The sequence below is a fragment of the Neofelis nebulosa genome, chromosome 9 (genome assembly GCF_028018385.1).
Source record: "Neofelis nebulosa isolate mNeoNeb1 chromosome 9, mNeoNeb1.pri, whole genome shotgun sequence".
NCBI lineage: Eukaryota > Metazoa > Chordata > Mammalia > Carnivora > Felidae > Neofelis > Neofelis nebulosa.
In genome coordinates, this window is record NC_080790.1 from 133,324,870 (window position 1) to 133,352,237 (window position 27,368).

The following is a 27,368-nucleotide window of genomic DNA, read 5'->3' on the forward strand; positions in this document are numbered from 1 at the left end:
ATAAAACTATCCAAAGAGGGGCCTCAGCACCACTGAAATCCAGTCCAGACTCTACCACGGAGGACACCAGCTAGACCCGTGTTCCTCCTCTCGACACACCAACCTCGTCCCCACCTGAAGCCCTCTGCACTAGTCGGTCTTTCCGCCTGGGAATGCTTCCCCTCTGATCTTTCTTCCCATGGCCACCTGCTTATCATTCAGGTCTCAGGTCAGGTCTTCCTTGACCACCCTCTCTGAAGTCACCCTCCTACTCACCCCCCTTCCCTCTCTGGACTCTGCAGAGAATTCCATAGTGTCTGAAATGATCTCATTCATTCATCGCTTGCTTGCTTCTTCCCCATTAGAACGTAAGCACAAGTAGATAGAGACCTGGTCTGTCTTGATCATAGCTGCGTCTCCACTGCCCCCAGAAGTGTCTGGCACCTAACAGGATTAAGTCAGGGAACAGGTAAGGCAGCAGCACAGAGCCCAGGGCGTACCAAACACCAAGGGAACCTGGCTATAACCATGGCAAGAGTAACAACCCTTGTGATACTAGCGGTGGGGGAGGAAGAGCTCTCCTCCTCTAAGACTCCATTATCCAAATCCTCCTAGCGACTGTTAGGGTTAAAGAAACCATCATCATAATTTCACTCACAAAGTGTCCACTTACAAAGGTCATCTCCCACTCGGGCATCCCTTCCGGGGCAATGCCGTCCTATGTGTCAATACCCCGATCAATCAGGAGAAGGGACAAGTACGGGGGAAGTACGACGCACACCAGTTGCAAAGGGGAATTGCACACCTTCCAGAAGATGCAGGAGTTCGTGGAGTGTTGGAAAGTACCACTCAGATCACACGCGTGGTTTTGTTGGGTGAGAAACAGGCAGAGTTCAAAGAGTTCACCCAAGAAGACAGGAAGGTAGTGGGGAAACTAGGTGACGACCCACTAAGCTCTTCAAAAGAGAATTCTACTTGAATGCAAAGGATAATGAGAGGCCCTTGGGAAAACTGATGAAAACCTCGAAATGTTTTGCGAAATGACCCTTCTGCGGTCTCGCTGCAAGAGTCAAACGACACATCAAAGGACTGTGGCTTTCTGTGTTGTGCAAATGCATTTGTTGTTTTATAGGCCTTGAAATAAGGATTCATGTGGCAGATACTTATAGCTCGGAGGAAGATGTTAGATTTGAACATTTCACGGAATGATCACGTTTCATGCTTTGCATCTCAATATGAAAAGGCCACGATGTCCTCGCCAAGACATTCCAGCATAAATAAAAGGGAGAAACGGGCTAGGGGGCATCTGAGAGCTGAAGGTTCCCAACCCTTGGCATGATACGGCATGTCTGAACATCCAGTGAGGTAAATGCTGGCTTGAAATGTTGGGTTCCAACATCATGTGGGCAAAAGGTAACTCCTCACCCCGTGCTCTCGCGGAAGTCAGCTGTGACCTCCTGTCACTGTGGTGCAAGACCGTACTAGTGAAGATCACAATTTCTACTCTCCTCTCTGCTCACAGATTTCTTATGATTCATATGCTTCAAAAGTCTGGAACATACAAAGATAATTCAAGCACAAAACCACCTTCGTTCCAATGGGAGCCAATATCATCACTCAAAGACGCATTTAATGTTTGATTTTGTTTTTTGTTCTTTTTTTTTTTCTCCATTTGGTAATAAGACACACTCTACGTGGGTTTACTATCCAAAACAATTTATCTCTGAGCTCTCTTTTTCTGTCTAGACCCTCCACCCTCATGGCAACGTAACTAGCGTCTGCAACCCAGCGTGGCTTATCAAGCTTTGTCCATGTTCGTATAAATACATACAAGCGTTCCAGATACACGTACACAGGGGCTTGCTCGTTTTTATAAAAATTGGATCAGAACAGATGTAGGTTTTGATCGCTTTTATATATCATTGTTATGGATTGAACGTGTGTGCCCCTGCAAAACTCATGGGCAGAAATCCTAACCCCTACTCTGGTGGTGTTAGGAAGCAGGGCCTTTGGGGGGTGATTATATCGAGAGGGTGGAGTCCTCATGAATGCGATTAGTGACCTTATAAAAGAGGCCCCAGAGAGCTGCCTTGCCCCTTCCACTGCTTGAGGACACAATGAAGAGATGGCCTTCTGCAACGCAAGGTCTTACGACACAAGGAATCTGCCAGCATCTTGATCTTGGACTTCCCAACCTGCCAAACTGCGCAAAACAAATGGTTGCTGTGTCAGCCCCCAGTCTGTGGCATTTTTTTAGAGCAGCCTAAATAAACTGAGACAACCATAGTCATTCCTCAGAATCCACATGTCCAAGTCTATCTTATTTTTTAAAACACTGCCTAATATTCCTTCGTATGCACACACCAAAAGATATTTAAGCCATTGCCCTAATCAATGAACATTCTGATAGTTTTCAAGTCATTGTTTCCATTTCCATTTCTATTACAAACAACACTGAGATAAACCTCCATGTTCAAAAATCCTAAACTAGTTCTTTTTTTTAAAATTTTTTAATGTTTATTTCCGAGAGAGAGCAGATTAGTGGTTGCCAGGAGTGGGGGGGAAGGGGATACGGGGAATGACTTGCTAATGGGTGCGGGGTTTCTGGTTGGGGTGCTGAGAATGTTCTGGAATTAGATAGTGGGGATGGTTGCTCTACCTTGTAGATATACTCAAAAGCACTGAACTGCATCCTTTATCTCTTTTTTAAGTTTATTTATTCACTTGGGGGGGGTGGGGCATAGAGAGCAGGAGAGACAGAATCCCAAACAGGCTCCGAGTTGTCAGCACAGAGCCTGACACGGGCCTCGATCTCACAAACCGTGAGATCGTGACCTGAGCCGAAATCCAGAGTCAGCAGCTTAACCGACGGAGCCACCCAGGCGCCCCTGAATTGTATACTTTAAAACGATGAATTTTGTCGTATATGAATTATATCTCAATTTCGAAAAAGGAGACACTGCATAAATCAACATCAGACAGTGGGGAACAGGATGGGCAAATGAACCCCCAACGTGAGCACACAGTTAAGAGAAAAGACACACAGCTGGCTTTCAAGCATAAAACAAGATGCTCAACTTCACGAATAGTTAAATATGAGCAAAATAAAATTACACGGAGACTTAGTTTTCCACCTATCAACCCAGTGAAAAAGGAGACGTTTAGTGACCTGCGTAGGGAGGGGGAGACTATGAGAAAAGCGGCTGCATATATCATTGGTGGCCGTGTATTTTGGCAGTCTCCTTGGAGGATAATTTAGTAAGACAGATCAACATTTAAAAATTCACAAACTCTGTGAACTCAGAGAGTCTGAGTTTTTTAAGTCACCCGGGGTTGACGTACCCTTCAGAGGTCATTTTAAAAAGGACTCACGGGGCGCCTGGCTGGCTGGCGGTAGAGCATGTGACTCTTGATCTCGGGTTGTAAGTTCGAGCCCCACGCTGGCGTAGAGATGGCTTGAAAAGGACTCATGAATGAAGTGCATAGGCAGCTTCAAAGGGGAGGGAGCCACTGGTGACCTCCGGCCCACACAGTTCCTCCCCGGTGACAACACATACAGGAGCTCTAGCAAGGACAGGAGGCCTGGTGGGCCCAGAGGCCAAGCAAGCACACTGAGAATTGGCTATTAAATGTTTAGTTGCTTCAAGCTGGGATAGCCTGCTGCCAATGATGATTTTGTTTAATGTTTATTTATTGATTGATTTCGAGAGAGACAGAAAGAGAACACTAGTGGGCGAGGAGCAGAGAGAGGTGGAGAATCCCAAGCAGACTCCGCTCCAAGCCGGATGTGGGGCTTGATCTCACGAACCGGGAGATCATGACCTGAGCCGAGATCAAGAGTGGGATGCTTACCTGACTGAGCCACCCAGCTCCCCGCCCCCCCCACTTTTTTCTTAAAGGTTACTTATTTATTTTGAGAGAGAAAGAGAAAATGAAGGAGGGGCAGAGAGAGAGAGAGAGAGAGAGAGATTGAGACAGAATGCCAAGCGGGCTCCATGCTGTCAGCACAGAGCCAGACACGGGGCTTGAACTCACAAACTGGGAGATCACGACCTGAGCCAAAACCAAGAGTCAGACACTGACTCTGAGCCACCCAGATACCCCCCCCCCCCAACACCTTTTTAAAAGTTACTTTCGTTGAGATACAAAAAGCAGGGAGAACAACTTTACATTCTCAGAAGTGGCCAACTTCCAGATCTGCTAATGCGGCTAGTACGGTGTTGGCCCAACAGGGTGTTTAGATTTTTTTGAATTGGGAAATTTCTTTTGAAAACCCTAAAATGGGGCTTTCACCGAAACCTCTTACTATCTGCTGAGGGATTCCCCCAGGGAAGCCAAGCCCGAAGGTGAGCGGAGCTCTGAGCGCCAGCATTTCTGACTCACAAGGTGTGGGCTGGCGCCCCAGAATCTGCTGGTCTGACCTGTTCAAGGTGACGGACGCTGCGGGTCAGGGCATCTGAGAGTCAGTTATGCATCACAGCTTTTGTACCTACAGATGCAGCCAGACTCTGTTCACATTTCCCATCTCTTTTTCTCTGAAACATTTGGTCTTTGAGGTCGGCTCTGCGCATAGCCGATCCCACCCACCAATACGCTGCTTTGATTGTTAGACTTCTAGAAATTCTAGGGCTTTTTAGCATTTCTTTGGTCTCACTGATTTTTTTTTTTTTAAGTTTTGTTCAGCGACGAGCGTTGGCCAGTTCTCCCCAGTGTGGTAAAAGGATGTGAAAGGAAGGTATTTAGAAAAGTCCACTCGAGGATAAGAACTACAGTGGACGCATTTATTCTGCGTCACGATCTGGTTCAAGTGCGCCCTGGGGAAGAGAAATGAAATGAAGTTCAGCTCCCCTGTGATGAGCCTGTTTCTCTCTTTGCTGTTTTTCACGCTTTCTCTGGGTCTCATTCGGGCTGTCGTGGCCTCCCTGTCAAGAGGAGGTCAGGTTCACGTTGCTCATGCTTCTGAAACTATGTCGCTGTTTCTACGTTCGGGGCCCAGTGTGCCGTTCTGGATCCTTCGCGGTCCAGAGAGGCCACGAGCAGATTGTGTGTCAGTGGGCAGCGGCCGCGTGGAAGTTAGTGTAAGTTAATGAAATCAGACCGTGGGAACCCTGGAACAAAAAGCTGTGTCCAGGGTGTCAGCCACGGTAGGGACAAAAAGTCCCAGGAGACTTTAAAACAGGACTGCCCATGTTTTATTTTTGAAAAACGTTTGACTAAGGAATTTTCTGTGCGAGTGCCTTCCCAACGGTTTCTAACGCTGCCGAACGTCAGCCCCTCGAAAAATCCTTATGCCCGCAGGGAAACTTGAAAAAAGATTTATGCCTGGGCCCTACCCTCCGGAGCCTCCGATTTAACTCCTTCTAGGTGGGACCCGGTAATGGGATTTTCAAAATTCCCCTGGTGATTTTAATGTGCATTAAAAATTGGGAACCCCATGATTTTAATGGCCATCATTTACTGTTTCAGGCACGAAGCAAAGGGATTTACAAGCATTAGCTTATTTACTCTTCATAACACCATTCGATGGAGGACTTAAGTCTCTTGTTTAAGCTCACAGATGCTCAGAGGCGGGGCGAGGCCTCAGATTCAAGCGGTCTGTCCAGAAAGCACCTGCTTTTGAAGAAACTATCTCAAATGCAAAGGATAAAAAAAAAAAAAAAACACGTACAAGAATACTCACTGCAACAGCGTTCAAAGTGGAGAGAAAGAAAAATAATGAATGCCCAACATGGGGGTAATGGCTGAATGTACTATAACATACCCCCACCTTCAAACATTTTGTAGCTGTCAAAAAACAATGAATTAAAGATTGTACCGGTTGCATGAGAGGCATTTGTACATGTTTGTGTAGCCCAGGGATGTGCCCTGGTCTGGGCTGGATGCACGTTTGGGGCCTCGCTGGGCCTCGCTCTCTTTCTTGCCCCACGGCTTCTTCGTGGGACCAGTTTGGGCTCCCCCCACCCCAGCAGGGCAGTCTCAGAGTACTTGGACTTCCGACCTGGCAGCTAATATCCCCCAGAGCTACCGCTGCAAGAGACAAAGGCAGAGGCTGTAGGGCTTCTTAAGGCTTAGGCCTGGAGTTCATGGGTCCTCCTCTCCACTCTATTATTGGTTACGCAGGCCAAGCCAGCCCAGATTCGTTGCGAGAAAACTACAACAGGGAGGCATGGATTATTCGGGGCAGGGAGCGGAGGAAGTCGGGGTGTGCATATCTGGAGACGGTCAACCACCACAGTGTAACAGGCAAGATGACTTTATCCGACAGAAATTCTCCACTAGAGTTTTTGGTGAGAAAAAGCACCAGGGATGAGACCTCCCAGGGCATGCTTCCAAGGGGGAGGAGGGGCAAGGAGCCGCTGGGCGCCCCCCGGGAGAGCCAGTTTTCCCGAACGTTCGGTCGCTGCTGTCTACCGAGAGGCGATGCCGTGCAAGGCAGAAGAAGAACACAAGGGCCTGCATGGATGGGGGCAGAGCAGGATTTCAGGTGCACGGCCGAGGATAGAGCTTGTTGGGTAGGGAAATCTATAGCACATGTGGGGAGAAGAGGGGAAAAGGGAGGCTTGGGAGACGAGCTAGAGCCCTTTCACGTCTTCTGCAAGGCCTGAGTAAAGATGTGTGCTGTTCTCGATTGCTCTGCTGTAATTCTCTCAGATCCACGCTGGCAGGCACTTACCCTCCCCACGGCCTATCCACGCCGCCCCGTTTTCTTCCCTTGCTGCCCAGAGATGCGGCCCTCCCAGCATTCCGTGCGGCTAGCCTGGCCACGTGACCAGCGTGGCCCCGTGACCTGGTTCCGGCCAATGAGATGAAGAGGATGCCTATTGGGGGCAGGGGCTTCTGGGAAAGGTCGCTCTTTCCGTGCTAATGAAAGGGGGGGAAATGGCGGCCGATCTTCGCCTTTCTCTTCCTGTTATGGTTTGTTAGTGGGTTTTTTGCTTCGTTTTGTTTTGTTCTTGGCCTTTCTCTTCCCGCTTTTGGATCCCATCGTGTGAGGATGTGGTGTCGGGGCGGTGGCAGCCCTCCTGTGAGCAGCAGTGACCTCACGGCACGCTTGTTTGGTGTCGCGCTGAAACGCTGTGGAGCCCTCCCCCCACTTCCTGTTACAATTAAAAGGGGTGTTTCCTGAGTCAGGGTTACGTTGTGGCGTCACACGTCGGGGTCTAGGAACTTTCTCATCAGCCCCCTTTCCTCACCCATCGGCTGCCCCTGGCCTAGTTGCCGTCGTGCATTTGTTCGCTACAACCACAAGGGGAAGGCTCGCACCCCCTTCTCAGGGACTTTCATTTGAGTGTCGGGAAGAGATTTAAAAAACAGGCCAACTGGGGGGTTAATAGTGCTCAGATGCTCAAAGGACACATGTAGTTGCTCCCCTCCCGACCAGTGATGTGGGTCCCACGTTCTCCCCCTCTCGGGGAGCTCTGAGTTTTGGCCTGGGGCCTCCCATGACACTTTGTCCAAGCATCACTATCGGCAGATGTGCCTCTTCTCATTCATTATGTTGTCGCATCGGCAGGGGGACTCGAGTAAGAATTTCTAATCCCATGAGATGATTCACCTTTTTTTTTTTTTTTTTTTTAATTTTCTTTATTTTTTAAAGCAAAATTGGGCAATTCTTTTTTGGAACAATCGACTAGGAGCCGAAAGGGAAGGTGTTAATATTTGAGAAACTTCTTATCCAGGAGAAACAGAGACAGTCTCCTGTTTCTGAAAAACGATGTGTTCTGGCCCATAAATCATGCATTTGTCTCTGCCATCCAATAGCAGTGAGGACTGAACAATTTTTTTTTTTTTTAAAGCAGGAACTAATGTGATACATTTGATAGAAAGGAGTCGAAGGAGGAGAAAAAGGAGGCATTTTTATTTCCCCAAAGATCAGTGAGGTTTTAGGCATAAGTATACAGGTGGGGAAATCTGGTCGGGTGACATGATGGGTGAAGCGGGACATACGGCACACACGTGACTATAGACTCTGCTCATCAGCCTCTCCCGTCTCCTGTATTTCCTCACATTTACCCTGGGCCAGCCACTGTTCTTCTCGCTCTCTCCGAAGTTACTATCATTATTCCCGTTTTACAGATGACTCTCTGAGATGCAAATTCCTTGCCAAGGTTGCACAGCTAGTGAGTGGCAGAGCAAGGACATTAGCTCAGGTCTGTTAGACTCTAAACTGTGAGCACGGGGACGCCTGGGTGGCTCAGTCCGTTAAGCGTCCACCTTCGGCTCAGGTTATGATCACCAGGTTTGTGGGTTCCAGCCCCCGTGTGGGGCTCTCTGCTTGACGACTCAGAGCCTGGAGCCTGCTTTGGATTCTGTCTGTCTGTCTGTCTGTCTCTCTCCGTCTCTCTCTCTGCCCCTCCCCCACTCGTGCAGGTGCTCACTCTCGAAAATAAAAACATTAAAAAAAAAAATAAGGCGTGAGTGCACTCACATTAGTTTTCTATTGCTGCTGTAACAAACCACCACGATTTTTGTGCCTTAAAACAACCCAGATATATTATCTTACAATGCTGAAGGTCAGAAGTCAGAAACGATCAGCTTCTGGATGCTCTCAGGGAGAATCTGCTTCCTTGCTCTTTGCAGCTTTGAGAGGCCCCCTGCTTTCCTTGGCTCATGGCCCCTCTCTTCACGTCGAGGCCAGCACTGCAGAATCTTCCAATCTCTCTCTGTGTCTGCTTCCATCCCTCTCGTCACCCTCTCTGACTTTGACCCTCCTGCCTCCCCCTCATAAGGACCCTCGAGAGGACATTGGGCCCACCCGGGTATAAAAGTTACGCTGGAGATAATCCAGTTGACTTCCAACTGTAATGACAACCTCTTTGAGCATCAGCATTGACTCCAACCCAGAACAAGTCACGTTCCCCACGTGTTCACCACATCCCAGGCGCGATGCTCAGTATTTCATGCCTATCAACCCATTTCAGCCTCACAATGGTCCTTAGAAGCTTGGTTCTGCCAGTAGTATCGTTCCAGTTCTACAGATGAAAGGACAGAGGCTCAGAAACTTGCCCAAGCTCACGCAACCGAGCCACAATTCAAATTTAGCGCCCTGGCTTCCTAGGCTGTGCACCCAGTCTCCCCCACCCCTGCTTCTTAGTAAGCCCTCACAGGAAACGCTCCTGCATGGCGATGAACTGTTTCATCATAATAGGAAAAAAGTGGGGGAAATCTAGATAAAAAGAAAGAAAACAGCCACTCAGAATCCCATTTATCTGTTTCTCTGGTGACTTTTCTCTATGGGCATGTGTATACGTACACATTGCCAGAGATGAAAACAGATGGTGTCTCAAAAGATATGGTCAGAGAATTCTGTCGAAAGGATAAAAAAAAAAAAAAAAAAAAAAAAAAGTCCCCCGGAATCCTACTTTTATACCCCTTTAAAAACTGCATTGAAAATTATAACTCAGTTAATAACCTGGGGAAAACAGCAAGAGGGCGGGAACAGGCCGCCTTCCTCATTAAATGGGATAATCACTCCAAAGCGAGTTGCACTGGGCTCAAGTTGTCAATGAATGACAGGCAGAATTCTGACCTCAGAGGATTAATCTAAACTCTTTACAGATTCTCCGGCGGGTGCCAGATAAGTTGAAAGGAAGGCTGCAGGACAATAGAGCTAAATACAACCAACTCATGCCTCACCAAAATGCCATTCTCTTTCTCTGTGTCCCTCGTCATGTGTAGGTCACAGCAATATGCTATTCCAGACTGTTGTCCTGTATTTCTGTTACCTGTTTTCTTCCTTGTAGGAAGACTATGTATTTGTTGGGGAGGAAAGCAGGGAAAGACGTAGACAAGGAGGGAGGGAGGGACCCAGGGAGGAAGGTGGGGGCGCGGGGACTTCCTCAATTCGCAAACACTGTGTTCTTCTTCTTACACACGCCTTGACCTTGTGCCCTATACTGAAAGCAGGAGAATGGTAATATCGTTATGATAGAGAAAGTGATTTCTGGGGGGCACATTATATTCTCAACGCCTCTCAGTTTCTCAAGAACAAACATCTACGGTTTGTAAATTATGTAAACGGCACGATTCTCACTTCAAAGCCGGTGCCTCTCAGTGGCCAGCTTGCATACCAGTCTCGTCCGAGGTCGCGGCTGTATGTGCGATTCATTTTGTGTATATCAAAGTGTAAGTTTGACCCACAAGGTTTAAAGGCAGGAGGAAACTTGGGACCTTGTCTCAGCCAGTGGTTGCCAATCCTGGCTGCGGGTCAGAACCCTCTCAAAAGCTCCCAGCCTTAGGTTAATGGTGGACAGAGGCTACTGGAGGAGACCTGGCATCCCTAAGCTTTTAAGAAACTCCTCGGGAATGATATGGTAATATAGAATAAGAAATCCATATTTGGTCTTCAACCCCCTTCCTGGCCCTAGCCCAGAACTCCTACAACTTATCTTATGAAAGATAAGAGCCATGGAGATGTCTTTTGTTATTCATCACAAGCCCAGCCCCTTTTAACCACGTCTGAGTTTATGCTAATGAGGTGACTTTGGAAGGCCCCTAAGGATGGGGGCCCCGGTTGCCATGGGAACCAGCTTTGTGATTGGAAGGTTGGAACTTTCAGCCCCTTCCCCCCTCTCTGGGGAGGGGGGAGTGGTTGGATTATTGAGTTCAATCACCAATGGCCAATGGCTTAATCAATCATGCCTGAGTAATAAGGCATGCACAAAACTCCCTGAAGCACAGGGTTGGGAGAGCTGGACTGGTGAACACATGGGGGGGGGGGGCGGCATGGGAGGGTGGTGTGCCCAGACAAGGCACAGAAGTTTCCCCCTCCTACTCCCTACTCCCCCGGAGCCCTCCTTACCCTGCCCTCTGCGTTCCTTCCATCTGGCCGCTCCTGAGTTGAATCCTTGTATAATAAACTGGCAACCTAGCAAGTAAATTGTGTCCCTGAGTTCTGTGAGCCATGCTAGCAGATAACTGAACCTGAGGAGGTGAGGAGGGGGGTCAAGTCTCTGACTTGTAGCCAAGTAGGACGGGAGCCCGTGGGTAGCCTGGGGGCCCCCTGCTTGCAACCGGCAACGGAAATCTGGTGGGGCTGAGGCTTATGCCCATGGAGGCTGATGTGAACTTTAGGTAGACAGAGCGAGCACTGCGCTGACGTAAGGGACACCCACCTGCTGTCTCGGCTTAGTGGGCAGTCCCACACTTGTGATGTCAGATGTGGTGTGAGTAGTAGAGTATAAAGAAAGGAGTTCTCCCCCTTACCCTAGGAAATTCTAAAACCCCCAGAACCAGTAATAAAACTCACTTCCTCATTGTTCAGAAGAGGAAACGGGAGCCCAGAAACTTACATGCAAATGACCACAACCATCATCATAAAATAATAATGATGGCAGCTAAGACTTACAGCACTTGCTACGCGGCAAGCACTGAAATCTGTGCTTTATTAAATCTGACACTTGTGTTGTAGGTACTGTCGTTATCCCACTTTAGAGACGTGGAGACTGAGGTCCAGAGAAGTTGAGTAGCTTGCTTAAGGTCACACGGCTGGGAGGTGGCAAAGCCAACAGTTTGATTCCAGAGTTCTTGCCCTTTGCCACTTCTTCTCATATAGTTATGTACATTTTCTCTGCGTAGTGGAACCCAGCCACTTTTGATGCACTGAATTTATAGTCTTATATTGCAGGATAAAATAAAACAGGTAAGTATACTGTCCCATTTTAAAACTGCCCTTGTGTAGAGAAAATTCTGTGGCCTTGTATCCTTTACCAGTTTCTGCGGAGTTCCTACGTGCTGGGTGATATGTAAATACTTCATGGACGGTCTCCTTTAACGCTCTCAGGAATTTTGTCAGGTAGGTGTTCTTATCCCCACAGGAGAGGTGAGAAAATCCGGGTTTTGAAAGTCAGATCACTCGGGTTGCCTGGATGGCTCAGGAGGTTAAGTGTCCGACTTCAGCTCAGGTCATGATCTCGAGGTTGGTGAGTTCGAGCCCCGCGTCGGGCTCTCTGCTGTCAGCGCGGAACCTGCTTCGGGTCCTCTGTCCCCCTCTCTCCCTGCACCCCACCCCCCGACAAATAAATAAACATAAAAAAAAAAAAAGTCAGATGACTCCTTCAGGTCACAGAGCTAGTGGGTTACCGGCAACGATTTTAACCAGGTGTGTCTGACCCAAATGCCCACCTCTTATCATTTTCACTCTGGCTTTTATCTCATCTGCTGTAGATCCTTGGCCCCTTCCAGTGGTTATGAATACCGGAAGGAGTGGGTGCTGTTCAGAGTGAACTGTATCCCCCAGTGCCTGTGACTCCATTTGGAAACAGGGTCTTTGCAAATGACCAAGTTAAGATGAGGTCAGTTAGAGTGGACACCAATCCCACGTGACTGTGTCCTTATGAAAGGGGAAATCTGGACACACAGACAAACCTGCGTGGAGAGAATACCATCCAGAAGCCACCGAACGCCTGAGGCTGCCAGAAGGCAGGACAGAGACAGAGAACAGATTCCCCCTCGCTGGTGCTCAGAAGGCGCCACGCTGCCCATGTGGTGATGCTGTGGTAACGAGGATCATCCACGGTATGGAGGACTGTCCCCTAGCTGGGATCTCCATCACTGTGTTCATATTCTCTCTTACCTAGGCGGCCCCCCCCCCCCCCGCCCCGTCTCATTGTTTGTACGTTCATTTTTGTTTCTGTGGTTTTACTTTTTAATAAAAGTGAATACAATCGAAAGAAAAGACTTCTGGCCTCCAGTGCTGTGAGACAACACATTTCTGTCGCTTAAGCCACCCAGTTTGTGACACTGTCAGGGCAGCCCCAGGACACGAATACAAATGTTTTCAAAGCCAGCCTGTGGCTTCAAGCCTTGCATTTTCTTTTCACCATAAACAGGATGGGCAGACCCCTCCCCACCCCAAGGGGAGCGGCTCACTTCCCCGATGGCACTGACCTTCATCATAGCAAGGAATGTCGCGGGTTGATATGATCACCGGCACCCCGTTTTGTGCACATCTACTCTCGGACGCCGCCTGGAACAGAACATTGGTTCTGGCATTAGGAGTCAAGTCTTTGGGGGAAAATCAGAAGTCAAGGAAGAAACTCACGGCCACAGGGCGCATCACCAAATTAAACTTAATTTAAAGGCTCTGTTCCCAGAAACCACCCAGCTTCCCATCCTGCCTCCGGGAAGCTACATAACCCATTCATCTCGGTGAGCCCCACAGACACAGGCAGGAGGGACCCCAACGTACAAACGGGACGCCCAGGCTAACTGGGGCCACTCATCTAACCAGTGGGGAACGAGAACTTAACACACCGATTCCTCACCCTGTGAGGTTAACTGCGTGCTGCTTTCCTGCACACACAGCGCCGTCCCCAGCCGGACCTTTAGTCAACAAACTTGTCAAATGCAGGAAGTTGGCCGTTTTCGGTTCCGTTCCACACCCACCCCCTCCGTCTTCACTGGAACCTCTTTCCAATTTCAGGCCACTGCCCTGACAGTTTTTCCTCTTGTTATCTCTTGCAAATATTTCTAAAGCTTTTATGCTTACGTATATACGTGTGCGTGCATACAAACGAATATACTCGGAGAGAAAGAAAAATGTTACGAGAGAGAAGGTAAGTTGCTTGGTGCTATTTTAGTGACAAGACCATCTACATTATACCACTAATAGTTGGCATTAATTGGATATTGATTATGTGCTAAGTGCTCTGCATGTGGTACGGGATTTTGCTAAGCCTGTCCTCTAGACTGGTAAGTGCGCAGAAGAAAAGCAAAAGACTGAATGGCAGCTCCTGAAGGTGGGAACCTCCTGGGGCGGACACAGAAGGCTTTTCCCTTTCTTCATGTGTTTGTAGTGGTCTCATTGTTTAAAATAAGCCTGGGGTCTTGAATCAGATCATCAACCCTCCCAAGAAATCACAAGAAAGCAGGGGCCCCTGGGTGGCTCAGTCGGTTAAGCGTCCGACTTCAGACCAGGCCGTGATCTCACGGTTCGTGAGTTCAATCCCTGTGTCGGGCTCTGTGCTGACAGTGCGGAGCCTGCTCCGGATCATTGGTGACCCTCTTCTCTGCCCCTCCCTCTCCCCCCCCCCCCCCAGCCCCTTGTTCTCAATCGCTCTCTCTCCAAATAAATAAATAAACATAAAAAAAAGAAATCACAACAAGGAAACGTCTAACCCATGTGACAGTCTGGCCCCGAGCTCATAACTGGCATCCCCCAGGGGCAATCCTGGATGTGCCGATTTGGTTTATTTGACTTACAGAGTTTTTGTTTTCAAGTCTTTGGGAATCAGTTGCCAATCTTTAAAAATCAGCTTTCTTTCACACTGTTTTCTAACTACTAATGAAAAACCAGACTCTGGGGACATCTGGATGGTACCTGTCGGCCAGAGCCAGCCATTTCCAAATAGACCCTTGGTCTCCATTCCTCCGGGGGCCCTGCCTGCCCCCTTCACTGACTTTTGTCACTGCTGAGCTCCTAGAGGCCAGAGGCTCCCAGACTAGGAGTCGCTTGGGAGCTTGAGAGACTCCTGATGCCTGAGGCTGATCCAGACGTTGTGTTTCGGTTGCTGTCGGTGGGGCCAGACAGCAAAGCTTTCCCAGATGACATACTACACAGGCAGGCTTGGCCCCCAGTACACAGGCACCGGAGTTTTAGCCCATTTCTCCAAATCCAGCCTCTTCTGAGCAGCGATTCTCCAATGATATTCTCAACATTAGTTCGTAGGTACTATCTGCCTCCTACAGAGGTGTCCATGTTTAACCGGGCTCCAAGTCTTACATGGAATCGAATTCAGAAGCACTGGATGGTGGAAATGTAGGCTTTCTGCGACTGGGTCATAGAAGATCCAAGGAGCAGTGATTGGGAGTCCCTGGCCTCAGCCCTCCAGAGCAGTCTCCTGAAGGAAGGGTTCCTAAACTCGGCTCCCCACCTTGGCTACACTGGCAGCAGCTGAGACGCTCTAAAAATGTGGCTGCCTGCCCTCACTCCCACACACAGATTCTGATTCAATTGGTCTAGGGTGCTATTCTGGCATCACAATCTTTTAATACCTCAGATGATCCCCATGTGCAGCCAAGCCAGCCTGCTGCCGACCCTCCCCTGGGTTCCCCATCCCAGGCACCAGTGATGTTTGGGGCCAGGTCGCTCTCTGTTGCACGGGCTTTCCTGTACACCGTGAAGCAGCATCTCTGGACTCCACCCACTAGATCAGCAGCGGTGAGTTGCAACAATCAAAAACGTCTCCAGACGTTGCCAAGTGTCCCCTGGTAGGGGCAGGCAAAATCACCCACAGTTGAGAACCACCTGCGAGTAGGTACAAAATGAGCCCCATGGGATGCACCTTGGAGGTCCTTAAAGATGCAGGTTGCATAGACTCCCAGCCTTGCAGTCTTGGATTCAGTAAGCCTGGGGGAGGAGGCGGGGCTTAGGTGGAGTCTGCCATCTTGAACAAGCTCCTTGATGGATTCTGGAGGTTTGACTCCGACTGAACTTGAATACAACTGTTCCATGGGAATATCAGCACATCATCCTCATCAATAATGTCTGTGGGATGAGCTCTGAACAGGCCATTTATTTTGCCATCGTTCCCAAATCCACCTGCTAGTGGCGAATCACCTGGTGAGCATAGCTACCTACCTTGTTAGTGTCTATCTCTGATTCATTCTCTTGGTCTTCGACTCTTTGTGGGACACTCATTTGGTTGCCCATTATTCCTACAATAGAGAGAGAGAGAGAGAGAGAGAGAGGGAGAAATTAAAACCCAAGACAAACAAAAACCTTCTTCCCACCTCTAAAGTTAAGGCAGCAGAGAGTTGATGAGTTACTTTGGATGTGTCAACACAAGCCCGAGTTAGGTCAATTGCTTATATTTATTTTGAGGGATGAGAAGCGGTTTGGGACTTATATATTCAACAGAATTTAAGTCAAATGCAGCTCCAATTTTCAACTGCATTTCATTGCTGAGAGGAGATGTTTATCATCATGAAAAGTGTATTCAGTCCAGATAACATTTTCTTCCCTCTGAGCCCATCACAGCTGTTGCATCAAGGAGATTTTAGAAAGAGGATAATTAAAATAATACTTAGAATTTTTAGTATTCTCTGATCCTCAAACGAAATTAGATCCTTTGCTAAAACCTCTCATAGCACTGGTGGTGTTTGGGTTTTGTTTTTGTTTTTTTTTTTTTTTCCATAACACTTAGTGCTACTTGTAATTATTTATTTGGCTATGTTTTCATTCATTCATTGATTCAACAAGTAGGTACTGAGCACTAACTCTACACCTTACGCTGTGCCAGTCATGAGGGCTAGGACTGTGTATTAAACAGACTAGGCCCCCTGATTTCACAGAGCTAAAGTCTTGTGGGTAGATAATAAAAAGACAATAAATCCATAAGCTAGGCCATTTCCGATAGCTCAAGGCAGCATGGCACAGTGGTTAGGAGCAGGAGCCCGAAGCAAGACAACCTGGCCTTGAACCCTCTCCCTGCCTCTCCTCGCTGTGTGTCCTTGCATGGGTTAATTAGGCTCTCTGTGCCTCATAGACCTGCTATGAGGACTTGACGATTAATGCTTGTGAAATGTTTAGAACACTGTCTGGCTCAGAGTAAGTAATATCTCAGTGCTTCTTCAACCCAAACACGTGGGGTTCAATGCCTTGAACAAAAGTAAACCGGTAATACAACAGGGGCCGGGGGGGGGGGGGTGGGCAGTAGGTGGCCGTGCTACGTACGATGGTTCCCGAATGCAGTAACAATTGGTCCAGCCTGGGAGGGCAAAACAGAACACTTAGCTTCTGTCTCTCTTCCCCCAACAAATTGTAAGCGCCATGAGGCCAGAGACCATCGGTCTTCAGCCGTTGTTGTATCTTCTTTAAAATTGTTTTTAATATTTATTTATTTCTGAGAGAGAGGGAGACACAGAATCGGACGCCAGCTCCAGGCTCTGAGCTGTCAGCGCGGAGCCCGACGCGGGGCTCAAACCCACGAACCGCGAGATCATGACCTATGCCGAGGTTGGATGCTTAACCGACTGAGCCACGCAGGCGCCCCCCTCCCCCCCCCCCTTCCCCATCGTTGTGTCTTCTGCATTCACCATGGTATTTGCATTGATCAGATGCTAATTTATTACTTACTGGTTGGATGGAGGGAATAATCATTGATAACTACCTCTCACCCGGCAGGTGCCGCTCCTACCATTAACTGAGCCTTGTTTTAGTAATAATGATAAAGGTCAACAATTATGTAGCATGTTCTCAGTTCCCAGCACCGTGTTCCAAGTGCACTCCCTGTCTGGTTCTATTGAACCCTGCAGCACCCCTGTGAAGTGGGTGTTCTCATCACCTCCTTCTAGATATGAGGAGGCTGAGTCACAAGAAGACTGCATTAGTTTCCAAAGGTCACCCAGTTAATGATGGCAGGGGCAAGATTCAAACACAGGCCGCCCATGCTGCTAACCACCGGGATGTTCCGCATATTATTTTCTCCCTCCTTCGAAAGGAGGGAATGAGTTCTCCACCACTCACCCAGGACAGACATCCGGAATGCGGCCAAGTGAGGGTCTGACCCAGAGTATGCCTGCTCTCAGAAGTAGGGCTCTTTCAGACATTCCGAACACGTGCTGCCTTGCTACCTAAAAGTTTCTTTTTCACAAGCAGAATAATGTATGTTGGATGAGGCGCCTCATCAGCTTTTGGTGGCTTTCAGAATAAAAGCCGGGACTTTTCATTTCTGGTTGAAAACAGCCAGTGCATCTCCAAGGATTCCCATGGGCTTCTGGCCCATGGTATGAGGTTCCCTGCCATGGGAATAGACACATTGAGTCATTAGAAATTTTGGAGGCCAAAAAAGGGCCATAGATCTGACCACCTGCTCTCTTGGGGGAGTTTGGTGGTAACAGAATCTGGGGATTTTATGTTTTCTAATCATACCGGGTAATAAGGCTGAGTGATGCTAAAACCTACAGGATGTTAGGTTATTTTGCAACATTTCCTGTTTATAAAATCCATGATGCACATACTTATAATGGACTGTCACTTCCATCTATAAACGGTACATAATGGTCATAATATTGAAGCCTCAAGACTGGGGTTGGCAGACAACAGCTGTGGGGCCAGTCCAGCCTGCCGCCTGTTTTTAGTGTGGCCAGTGTGCTAAGAACGGGCTTTACATTTATAAGTGGCTGGAAAGGGGCACCTGGGTGGCTCAGTCGGTTAAGCATCCAACTTTGGCTCAGGTCATGATCTTTAAGTTTGTGAGTTCGAGCCCCATGTCGGGCTTTGTGCTGACAGTTCAGAGTCTAGAGCCGGCTTCAGATCCTGTGTCTCCCTCTCTCTCTGCCCCTCTCCTGCTCCTGCTCTGTTTCTCTCTCTCTCTCTCTCTCTCTCTCTCTCTCTCTCTCAAAAGTAAAATAAATATTAAAAAAATTTGTAAGTGGCTGGAAAAAAAATCAGGAGAAGAATCACAGATCGCGATACATGAAAATTACATGAAATGCAAATTTTGGTATCCATAAGTACAATTTTACTGGAAGGCAGCCACGCCCATTCATTCATGTTTGGTCTCCATGTGGCTGCTTTCATGCTTACAAAGACAGAGTTGTACAGTTGCAAGAGACTCTATGGCCTGAAAAGTCCAAGATAGATATTCACTATCTGGCCTTTTCTGGGAAGTTCATCAACGGCTGTTGGAGATAGATACTGAGTAGTGTATATACCTAGTTTGCAAAAAAGGGGGGAGAGGCAGCTGAGAGACAAATGTTGCCGGTAGTAAGACTGACCAGGAGTTGAACCTGCTGTATATAAACATAATGACAGCTCTAACAACCATAGCGATGATAAAATAGTAACAACAACAACAACGGCAACAGATCTGGTGAGTGATTACCATGTGTTGAGAAACTGTTCAAAGGGCTTGACTTGTAGTAAACTCATTGAGTCACTGCAGCAAATCAGCAAGGCAGTGGTAACATCATTCCGATTTTGCAGATTACGTCACCACCGGAATCCAGCTTTCCACAGAATTGAAAAGCGATTCACCAATGGGTTTGCAAACGTGTAAAGCTCTCGTTGTTCAGTTCGGACTTTGTTTGGGGGCTACTTTCAAAAAATGTTCGAGGGTTACGAGAAAACCTGTGGGCTGGGAGACGTGTGATGTGAGTGGGCAGGAGAACCTTTTCGTCCCGTGGAGCTGGGGTTCCATTTTCCTGATCATTGCGCGTCGGATTCAGGGCCGAGTGGACTAAAAGAAGCACACTGCATTCGCCCGTCTTTTGCAGGGACTACCTGGATTCAGGTAACATTGCTTCCCAGCCACAGTTATAACATAGGTGTCATGAAATCGTTCCTGCTCTTCCTTCATATTTTGCAAAGAGCAGGATTTACGTGGGGCAAAACCAAAAGGCCCCTGCCACCTATTGGCCAGCGTTGGTATCAACAGAAATGAATGCGTTCGGCCGGCCCACAGGGCGAGGTCAGAATGTTTGGGGAGGTCCAGGGAAACAGTATCACAGTTAGCAACTACATCCTCTGTTGACAGTTGGCAGGAGACTGGCAAGTCCTCTCATGCCCTGGAGATAGTACCTCTAATAAAACAATAATAATAGTCATATCTGATGTGTACGGAGAGCTTGCCATGTGGCTGCCCAGTGCTGAGCATTCTGGGACACAGGATAAGAAGGCGAGTCACCCGGCGCCCCTGGCTCGGTTGGTTAAGCATCCGACTCGACTCTTGGTTTTGGCTCAGGTCACGATCTCACGGTTCATGAGATCGAGCCCCACGTCGGGCTCTGCGCTGACTGTGGAGCCTGCTTGGGGTTCTCTCTTTCCCTCTCTCTCTCTGCCCCTCCCATGTGCGCTCTCTCTGTCTCTCAAAATAAATAAATAAACTTTAAAAACAAAAGAAAACAAATACCATGATGGTGAGAGTCAATCTGGGCTGTCCTGGGAAAGAAGGTGCTCGGGGGTACAGGACTTTTGTGCTAAAACTAGGGAAGCCCTTGGCAAACCAGGCTGAGCTGATCTCCCTCTCCCTCTAACCCCACTCAAGGAGTCTGTGAGGCAAGGACTCTTTACCCCCAGTTAACGGACGGCCACACTGAGGCTCCCGATGGTTCAGACAATAATTCCTGTCCGTGATGGAGTTTTCTCTGGTCTCCCACAAACGAGAAAGATCAATCAGATCAAGAGTTTTTCATCAAGAACACTGTATTCATTTGAAAGAGCCAGATTTGGGGCGCCTGGGTAGCTCAGTTGGGTGAGCGTCCGACTTCGGCTCAGGTCATGATCTCACAGCTCGTGAGTTCGAGCCCCGCGTCGGGCTCCGTGCTGACAGCTCGGAGCCCGGAGCCTGCTTCGGATTCTGTGTCTCCCTCTGTCTCTGCCCCTAACCCACTCGCATTCTGTCTCTGTCTCTCTCAAAAATAAATAAACATTTAAAAAAAAAAAAAGAAAGAGCCAGATTTTACTTTGAGGAAAAAAAAAAAAGAAAGAAAGAAAGTTTGAAGGTGACGCCCTTTCTTTCACGAACTAATAGTGTTAGTTGTTTTGTTTTTTTTTTTTGTTTTTTTTTTTTAACATTTTTTTAAAATTTATTTTTGGGACAGAGAGAGACAGAGCATGAACGGGGGAGGGGCAGAGAGAGAGGGAGACACAGAATCGGAAACAGGCTCCAGGCCCCGAGCCATCAGCCCAGAGCCTGACGCGGGGCTCGAACTCACGGACCGCGAGATCGTGACCTGGCTGAAGTCGGACACTTAACCGACTGCGCCACCCAGGCGCCCCAGTTGTTTTGTTTTTAATGACCTACTCTGACATTGAACACAAGCCAGGCCATGTGGCAAGGCGTTTTGTTTTTGAAAACAAACTCATGCTTGAGGCCTTAGCATTTGAGAGCACGGTGTCAGTCTTTGCTTGGGGGTCATCCAGATGCGAAAGCCCTTTAGCTTCTCCACGTCTGGCTGTGTCCGTGAGACCAGGCCCCAGCTGGACCGGTGTCCTCAGACTCTCCACAGTGGGGTCTGGGCACTGGTACCTTTTCGGGATCTTCAGGTGATTTCCGTGGCAGCCGAGGTCACTGGTTTGGATATTTGGGGGGCCCCTGGCCCCTGGATGCTGCCTGTCACAGGGATTCTCAGAGGAAGGCCCTGTGCTTCAGGCCCCACAAACCATCATTAGCCCAGGCGTCTGGAAACCTCCCCACCTTGTCAGGGCACTCTTCGAGGGTCTTGTGTTTTGTTAGCCTGCAGATGCAGGGCAACCGGAGTCTCCAGCTGTCCTTCCCCAAGAAGGGGTGTGCAGGGCACGGTGGCCCCGGCCAGCCTCCCCCTCCCAGGCGGCTGTTGAGAAGTGAGGAGCAAGGCCCCAAGGGAGGAGGGAGAAGGGTGGCCTGAGTGGGCAGTAATCTCTCCCGCCTGCTCGCCTGGGCACTGCGGCCTGTCCCTGAGGGGAAACGTTCTGGCGCGAGCCAGGCCTCCATACATCTCATAGTTGCGAGGTTTGGGACAAGGCACCGGGCCCTCTGAATGCATTTTCCTTGTGGGAAATGACGGTCTTCCTAGTGGGAACAACCATCAGCAGGCTTGGAGAGTTTTCTTTAAAAAAACATTTTTTTTAATGTTTATTTTTGAGAGAGAGACAGACAGACAGACAGACTGTGAGTGGGGGAGGGGCAGGGAGAGACGGAGACAGAATCAGAAGCAGGCTCCGGGCTCTGAGCCATCAGCACAGAGCCCGACTCCGGGGCTCGAACTCACAGACTGAGAGATCATGACCTGAGCCGAAGTCGGACGCGCTCCACCGACGGAGCCACCCAGGTGCCCCAAGCTTGGAGAGTTTTCCATGCGCCTCACGCTCCGAATCTGCGTGTATTGACTCCCTGGGTCCCTGCAACAGCCCTCTGGGTTGGACGCTATTCTGCCCTCAATTTTCTGCTGAGAAACTGAGGACAGAGAGGCTGTGGCACTTCCCCCAGCAGCCTTTGCTCTCCCCAGTTTTGCGGGGAAGGTTCGATGAGGGAGCCTTGTGCCCGGCATGGAGCAGGCACCCGACAAGGGGAGAGAGGGAGAGGTACGTACATACCCAATGGCTGGGGTGTTTGGTCCTAATTCCCAGGACTCTATGTTTATATTTCGCATATGGGAGCTGCTGAGACTTCTTGGTTATATGCAAAGGTTCGCTTTAGAAATAGGCTTCTCTTTGTTTCTCAGAATAACTGGTGAGCAGTGTTTCTAGAACGGGGCGGGGGGCTGTGCTGCCCTCCAGGTCACAGCTCAGGGCGGGGGCGAGGGCGGGGCTGCTACTGGCGCCCAGGGGGTGGAGACCAGAGATGTTGCTGAACATCCTGTGGAGCACAGGACGGCCCCCAGCAGAGAGTGATCTAGCCCCAAATGTCACCAGTGTGGAGGATGAGGCATCCCGCTCTGGCGGGGGGACTTAGCCTTCTCCTCTCGCTTGTGGCCCAGCGTCCCTGCCGACCTTAGTCCCAATGGTGAGACGGTCAACGCTCCGTCCTGCGTTCACGTCCCGGCTCACGCCAGCTGTCTGCCTTAGCTCCTGCTCTGTAGGGGTGAGGCGGGGAGGAAAGATCGTGACACATTCGTCCTCCTCACTCTCAGGCGAAGATCAAAAGGGTTCAGTCCACATGGTGTTTAGCCCAGCGGCTGGTGTATACCCTTTAGGGACTGAAGATCAGCCATTATTATACGGGGCAAATAAAGTGTGCTGTGTCTTTGTAAAAATGACACCTCATACTTCTCCGGTCCCTACTCTACGCTGAACACAGCTCTGAGTGTTTTCCTATATTGACGTATCACGTCCGAAATAGAACCCCCGAGGCGGGCAGGCCGGTGTTTTCATTGTCCCATTTTATAGACGCAGAAACTTCATGCACACCTTCTTTGCCCACGATCATGCTACGGCCTGAATTGTTGCCCCCTCCAAAGTCACATGGCGAGGCCCTGACTCCCCCTGGGTCTGTGTTTGGAGATGGGGTCTCTGAGGAAGCAATTAAGGTCGGAGGAGGTTAGCGGGGCGGGGCCCCGAACTCAGAGGATTAGTGTCCTCGGAACAGCAGACACCGAGAGAGAGCGTGCGCTCTCTCCACCGTGCGAGGACACGGCGAGAGGACGGTGGCTCGAGAGAGCCAAGGAGAGAGTTCCCACCAGAACCAGAGTCTGCCAGGAACTTCATCATGGACTTCTAGCCTCTGGAACTGTGCGACTGGCATTTTTGTTACGGCAGCACGAGCTGACTGATACAGATTACGTGCTGGTAAGGGGCTGAAGCAGGCTTTACCCCTCGGTAGCCTGGTACCACAGTTCAAACTCTTAACTTCCTCTCACCTCCTACTGTGTCCTCTGCCCTAGAAGTTATGCTTTTATCTCATTAAACATTTATATGCAACGTAATACAACACAGAATATGAAATATCGCCTATCTGTTTTTGCGACAAGACATCAAAATCATAACTGGTCGAGGAATGTCGTCTGCTCTAAAGTCAAGGCATATTTTAGGACGAATGCAAAATTGAAGGGTCATCAAGTATCTTTGCGCAGAGATTTAGCACAAGGGCTTGGCAGTAGTCAGGTGAGAAAATGTTAGTCCTTACTGATACTATTTCTCTCTGTCTCTTTTTTTTTAATTTTTAAGTGTTTATTCACTTTCGAGAGAGAGAGAGAGAGAGACACACACACACACCCAGAGTGCGAGCAGGGCAGGGGCAGAGCGAGAGGGAGACACGGAACCCGAAGCAGGATCCAGGCTCTGGGAGATCACGACCTGAGCTGAAGTCAGATGCTTCGTTGACTGAGCCACCCCGGCGCCCTCTATTTATTCCTCTTATTAATGTCACGATCCCATTGGCTCTGTGTTCTGACCCACGCGTGAAACAGTCACACCGGAAGCTGCCCCTGGACGCCTCCCTCGTCTTTCACACCGACGACTGGCGTTCGCCTCACCTCGGGTTAGTTACAGGTTAACAAGTCCTGCTCCGGGGAACGGATTAAACACGAAACACAGTGCAGCTGCCCCGGAGAGAGCGTTTCTGAAGCCGCCCGGCCAGCAAGGAGCTAAATGACAGTCAGGTGGAAAGGGCAGGTCCTCGATGGCGGAATGGTGACAGAATTAGTCACCAAGTAAGCAGAAACACCTTTGGTCAATGCCATGGAATGCAGGCAAGGAGGTGGGGCCTCCTCACTGCCCCCGCAAGGGCAGGGCCCACACAGCCATCTGGCACACCCAGCGGAACAAGCCTTACGGCCCCCACCTCCGAGGGCGAGATCAATATGAGTAAAGAGACCAGGCCTGCTCGGCCAGGTGCCGTGACCCTGCATCTCCCTGTGGCCCCCAGCACAGTGCTGGGAAGGGGAGATACTCTGAGGGCGTCCATGTGCAGTGGTACAGGCTGCCTACGTCACAAGGGGGCACGTGAGGACTGAAAATCAGCCTTCGCTGTGCTCCCCAAGCCCCGTTCTCCAGTATGGGACCATGTGGGCACAGGGGGAGATGTGCCTTTATCACAACTACACTGGGGGTTTCAGGAATGCTTGGCAATTGACGTCTTCCTGTCAGAACACTCAGTTACGTTTGTACAAATGGTTGATGTTCCGGAAGGCTTAGAGCTTACTATCTCCTTCTTAGTGTTGCAGCAGACATCTTTAAGCTACTAGCGTAGCGGGTAGCATCATCTGAAGGCTTACTCGGAGCCAGGCAGGGCCAGGATTAGGGTAAGGCAAGGGAGGCACACAGGTGCCAAACGCAAGGAGGCATGGGAGGTCTGGGCAGGTGCAGAATCCGCACTCCGGAATGAGCACCCGCCCTGGATTTTGCCCCGGGTGCCTCGCTTGCTTCCCGCTAGTCCTGGTCCTAGGGCCAGGACCTTTCCTTCTATTGTGTCCGTTTTTCCTCGCAGCATCCCATCACTCCTCCATTACAGAGATGGAGAGACTGAGGCTCCGTGATGCAGTCCCCTGCCGCCTAGAATGCAAACTCCACGAGGGCAGGTGCCTCCTTGTCCTGCCCATCTTTAATTGGCGCTGGTGATTAAATGCGTAAGAGGAGTCATGACACCCCCCCTCCCCCCCCTCAGAAAGCTGCAAAGAGGCAAAGCTGGGGGCAAACCTGGTTCCAGTGACTCGGGCTCCTCACGTCCTTTACCTCGCCCAGCGCTGCTGCGCAGAGGTGACAGAAGCCGCCAACAGTGCCGCGATCAGCAAACGTGTCACTCCGGCGAGACAGATGAGCCTGCGTGGATCAGGGTCCTTGGCCCTCCCGGGCCCCTTTCCCTCCCTCCCTGTGAGCACCCGCCATCGTGGGAAACCAGCCAGGATGCTTGCTTTCCAGAAGCACATGCCTTCTTGGGAAAAAGACAGCCCTTCGCAAGTTTGAGAAATCTTGGGAAAAAAGCCTCCTCCCGAGGAGGACCTGACATCACAGCGTTTAAATAACCACAACGATGCCATTACTGATCCTATCTTTACTTAACATGCTGTTGTTTTGTTCACCGTGGGTGCTTTGGCGTGAATTTAAAACAATTTTAAATCATGCTTTAAAGCGGAATTTATCCTGATGACTGAGAGTTTTGGTGTCTCTTAAATTCTGCACCCATACGAGTGCCTCACTCAAATCCCGAACAGCTTGGGTCTCGGTTCCGTTCGGTGAGACCTGGGAAGAGGTCCCTCCCTCGTCTCCTGAATTGTAAAATCAAGACGATGACCGCAGCAGAAGCGAGAGCCAGTGTTGATTTCAAGTGCGTAAGTGTCCGTGAAATCAGTCTCAGCCCTCACAAAGTTCGCTTGGATCGCGGTAATATGATTGCGCCCATTTTACAGATGAGGAAATGAAGCCCAGAGAGGTAAGTAAGCTGCCCCAGGGCACCCGAGGCAGGAAGGAGCTGCACAGAGTAATGCCGACTGTTGGAGTCCGACAGCTGGGATTTGAATCCAGCATTTACCTCGAAGGATCGTTCAGAATGTTAAATAACACAATTCATGTAAAGAGCCAGGTTCACACAAGGAGTCCTTCTCCCCGTCTGCTCCACTTCCTTAGACGATGCCCCTTGGCACAGACTCAAAGCCAGCTTTACCTGGGCGGGGGGGGGGGGGTGGGGGGGACTCTTGTCCTGCCAGTAGTCCCCGAATCACATAGCATACCCCTCCGTTCGCTGGTTTTTCACCCCAAGTCTTAACTCGAAATGGCCCTCAATCGTTCCACGCAAATTGGAGCTATGGCTTCGTACCTGACACCACCTACATTGTCATCTAATCCTTCTAGAACCCCTTGAGGTAAGGCTATCTTTGGGTCCATTTTGCAGAAGGTGAAACTGAGGCTCATGCATACCCAAGCCCGCACAGTGAATCAGTGGCAGAGCTGGGGTGAAACTCAATCCTCTCTGACGCCCAGCTTCTACATTTCACTGCCTGCCCCAAACAAGGAGCCCCATGCCCTGCTGGAAGGACCTGGAAGCCGTTACCTGTCGAGACCCCGGTGGGAGTGTCTTCAGTCCCCTGGTGTCACCTGGAGATGCTTCTAGAAGCTCAGCGCGCCTTGTCTCCAGCTGGTGCTGCCTGGTGCCAGGTGGTCAACTGAGCCCGGCTCCCTGCCCTTTGCCTCCTGGTCCGGAGCCTGCTGGCTGAATACACATAGCAGGGCAAACACACAAGTCCGGGTGGGGCCCTCCTCTCCGGTGATCCGATCGGCCTAGAGAAGCAGGTTCTCTTCCTGGATCCGGGGGCTGTTCTCGCCTCGCCAATAAAAACCCAGCACCTGATTCCTCTCGCACTAATGCCTGCAGGGTACTCCGAGCATCCTGCCCGGGCCCCTCACCCACTGCAGCTGCTCACGTCGACCCGGGTCGCTAACTCCCTTCCCTGGTAAGCACAGGCCACGGTCAGAGCAGGGAAAACACGTTGTGTAAGGCTTTGCAGTTCTGTCTGCCTTTCACCTTCATTTATTCTAGAACACCACCTGCAACGCCACCTCGCCAGCCTAATTGGAAGGAAATAGCATCTCACCCACTGCCCCCCAAACATCACTCCCAGAGGGCGTAGGACACGGGAAAGCAGGTAATCTAAGGGTGGCTGATGGCTCTGAAGACAGCCTGTGGCATCGGAAAGGGCGTTTCTTTTTCTCCACAGGTTAGAAATTTAAGACAGCCTGCTTAATTTATTTCATTTCCACAATGATATCTATTAAAGCTTCTCACAAGGACATATGCAGCCCAGTATGGGAGCGTAAGTTAAAAATAGCAAATGAAGATAGGAAAATAAGAGTGGGTACGTCAGAGGAACCAGGATAGTAAATAAATATGCACGCGGATTTACAGACTTGCTGCGATGGCTTCACAGATATGGCTTTGAGCTTCCTAACAGCCAATGCAAAAAGAGAAACATGGTAAATACTATTTGGCGTTCTTGAGAAAACATTCAGGAGAAATGCAAACTAGTAATTATTG

At 49.7% G+C, this 27,368-nt stretch overlaps 1 protein-coding gene across 6 annotated transcripts in view; it reads right to left on the reverse strand.

The window, feature by feature from the left end:
• The window catches only part of BCAS1 (brain enriched myelin associated protein 1), a 101,513-nt gene extending 75,022 nt beyond the window's left edge, over positions 1-26,491 (reverse strand). Inside the window, exons 1-3 of one of the 6 annotated variants that reach the window (XM_058686009.1) lie at positions 26,388-26,491; positions 15,560-15,636; positions 12,868-12,946 (exon numbers count right to left, since the gene is read on the reverse strand). In XM_058686009.1, coding sequence (XP_058541992.1) covers positions 12,868-12,946; positions 15,560-15,631 — 151 coding nt within the window. In that variant the 5' untranslated portion in view covers positions 15,632-15,636; positions 26,388-26,491. Of the gene's footprint in view, positions 1-6,652; positions 7,007-12,867; positions 12,947-15,559; positions 15,637-26,387 lie in introns of those variants that run through there. The other 5 variants (XM_058686010.1, XM_058686011.1, XM_058686006.1 and 2 more) reach the window with 5 other exon arrangements.
• Between the last annotated feature and the right edge of the window lie 877 nt (positions 26,492-27,368).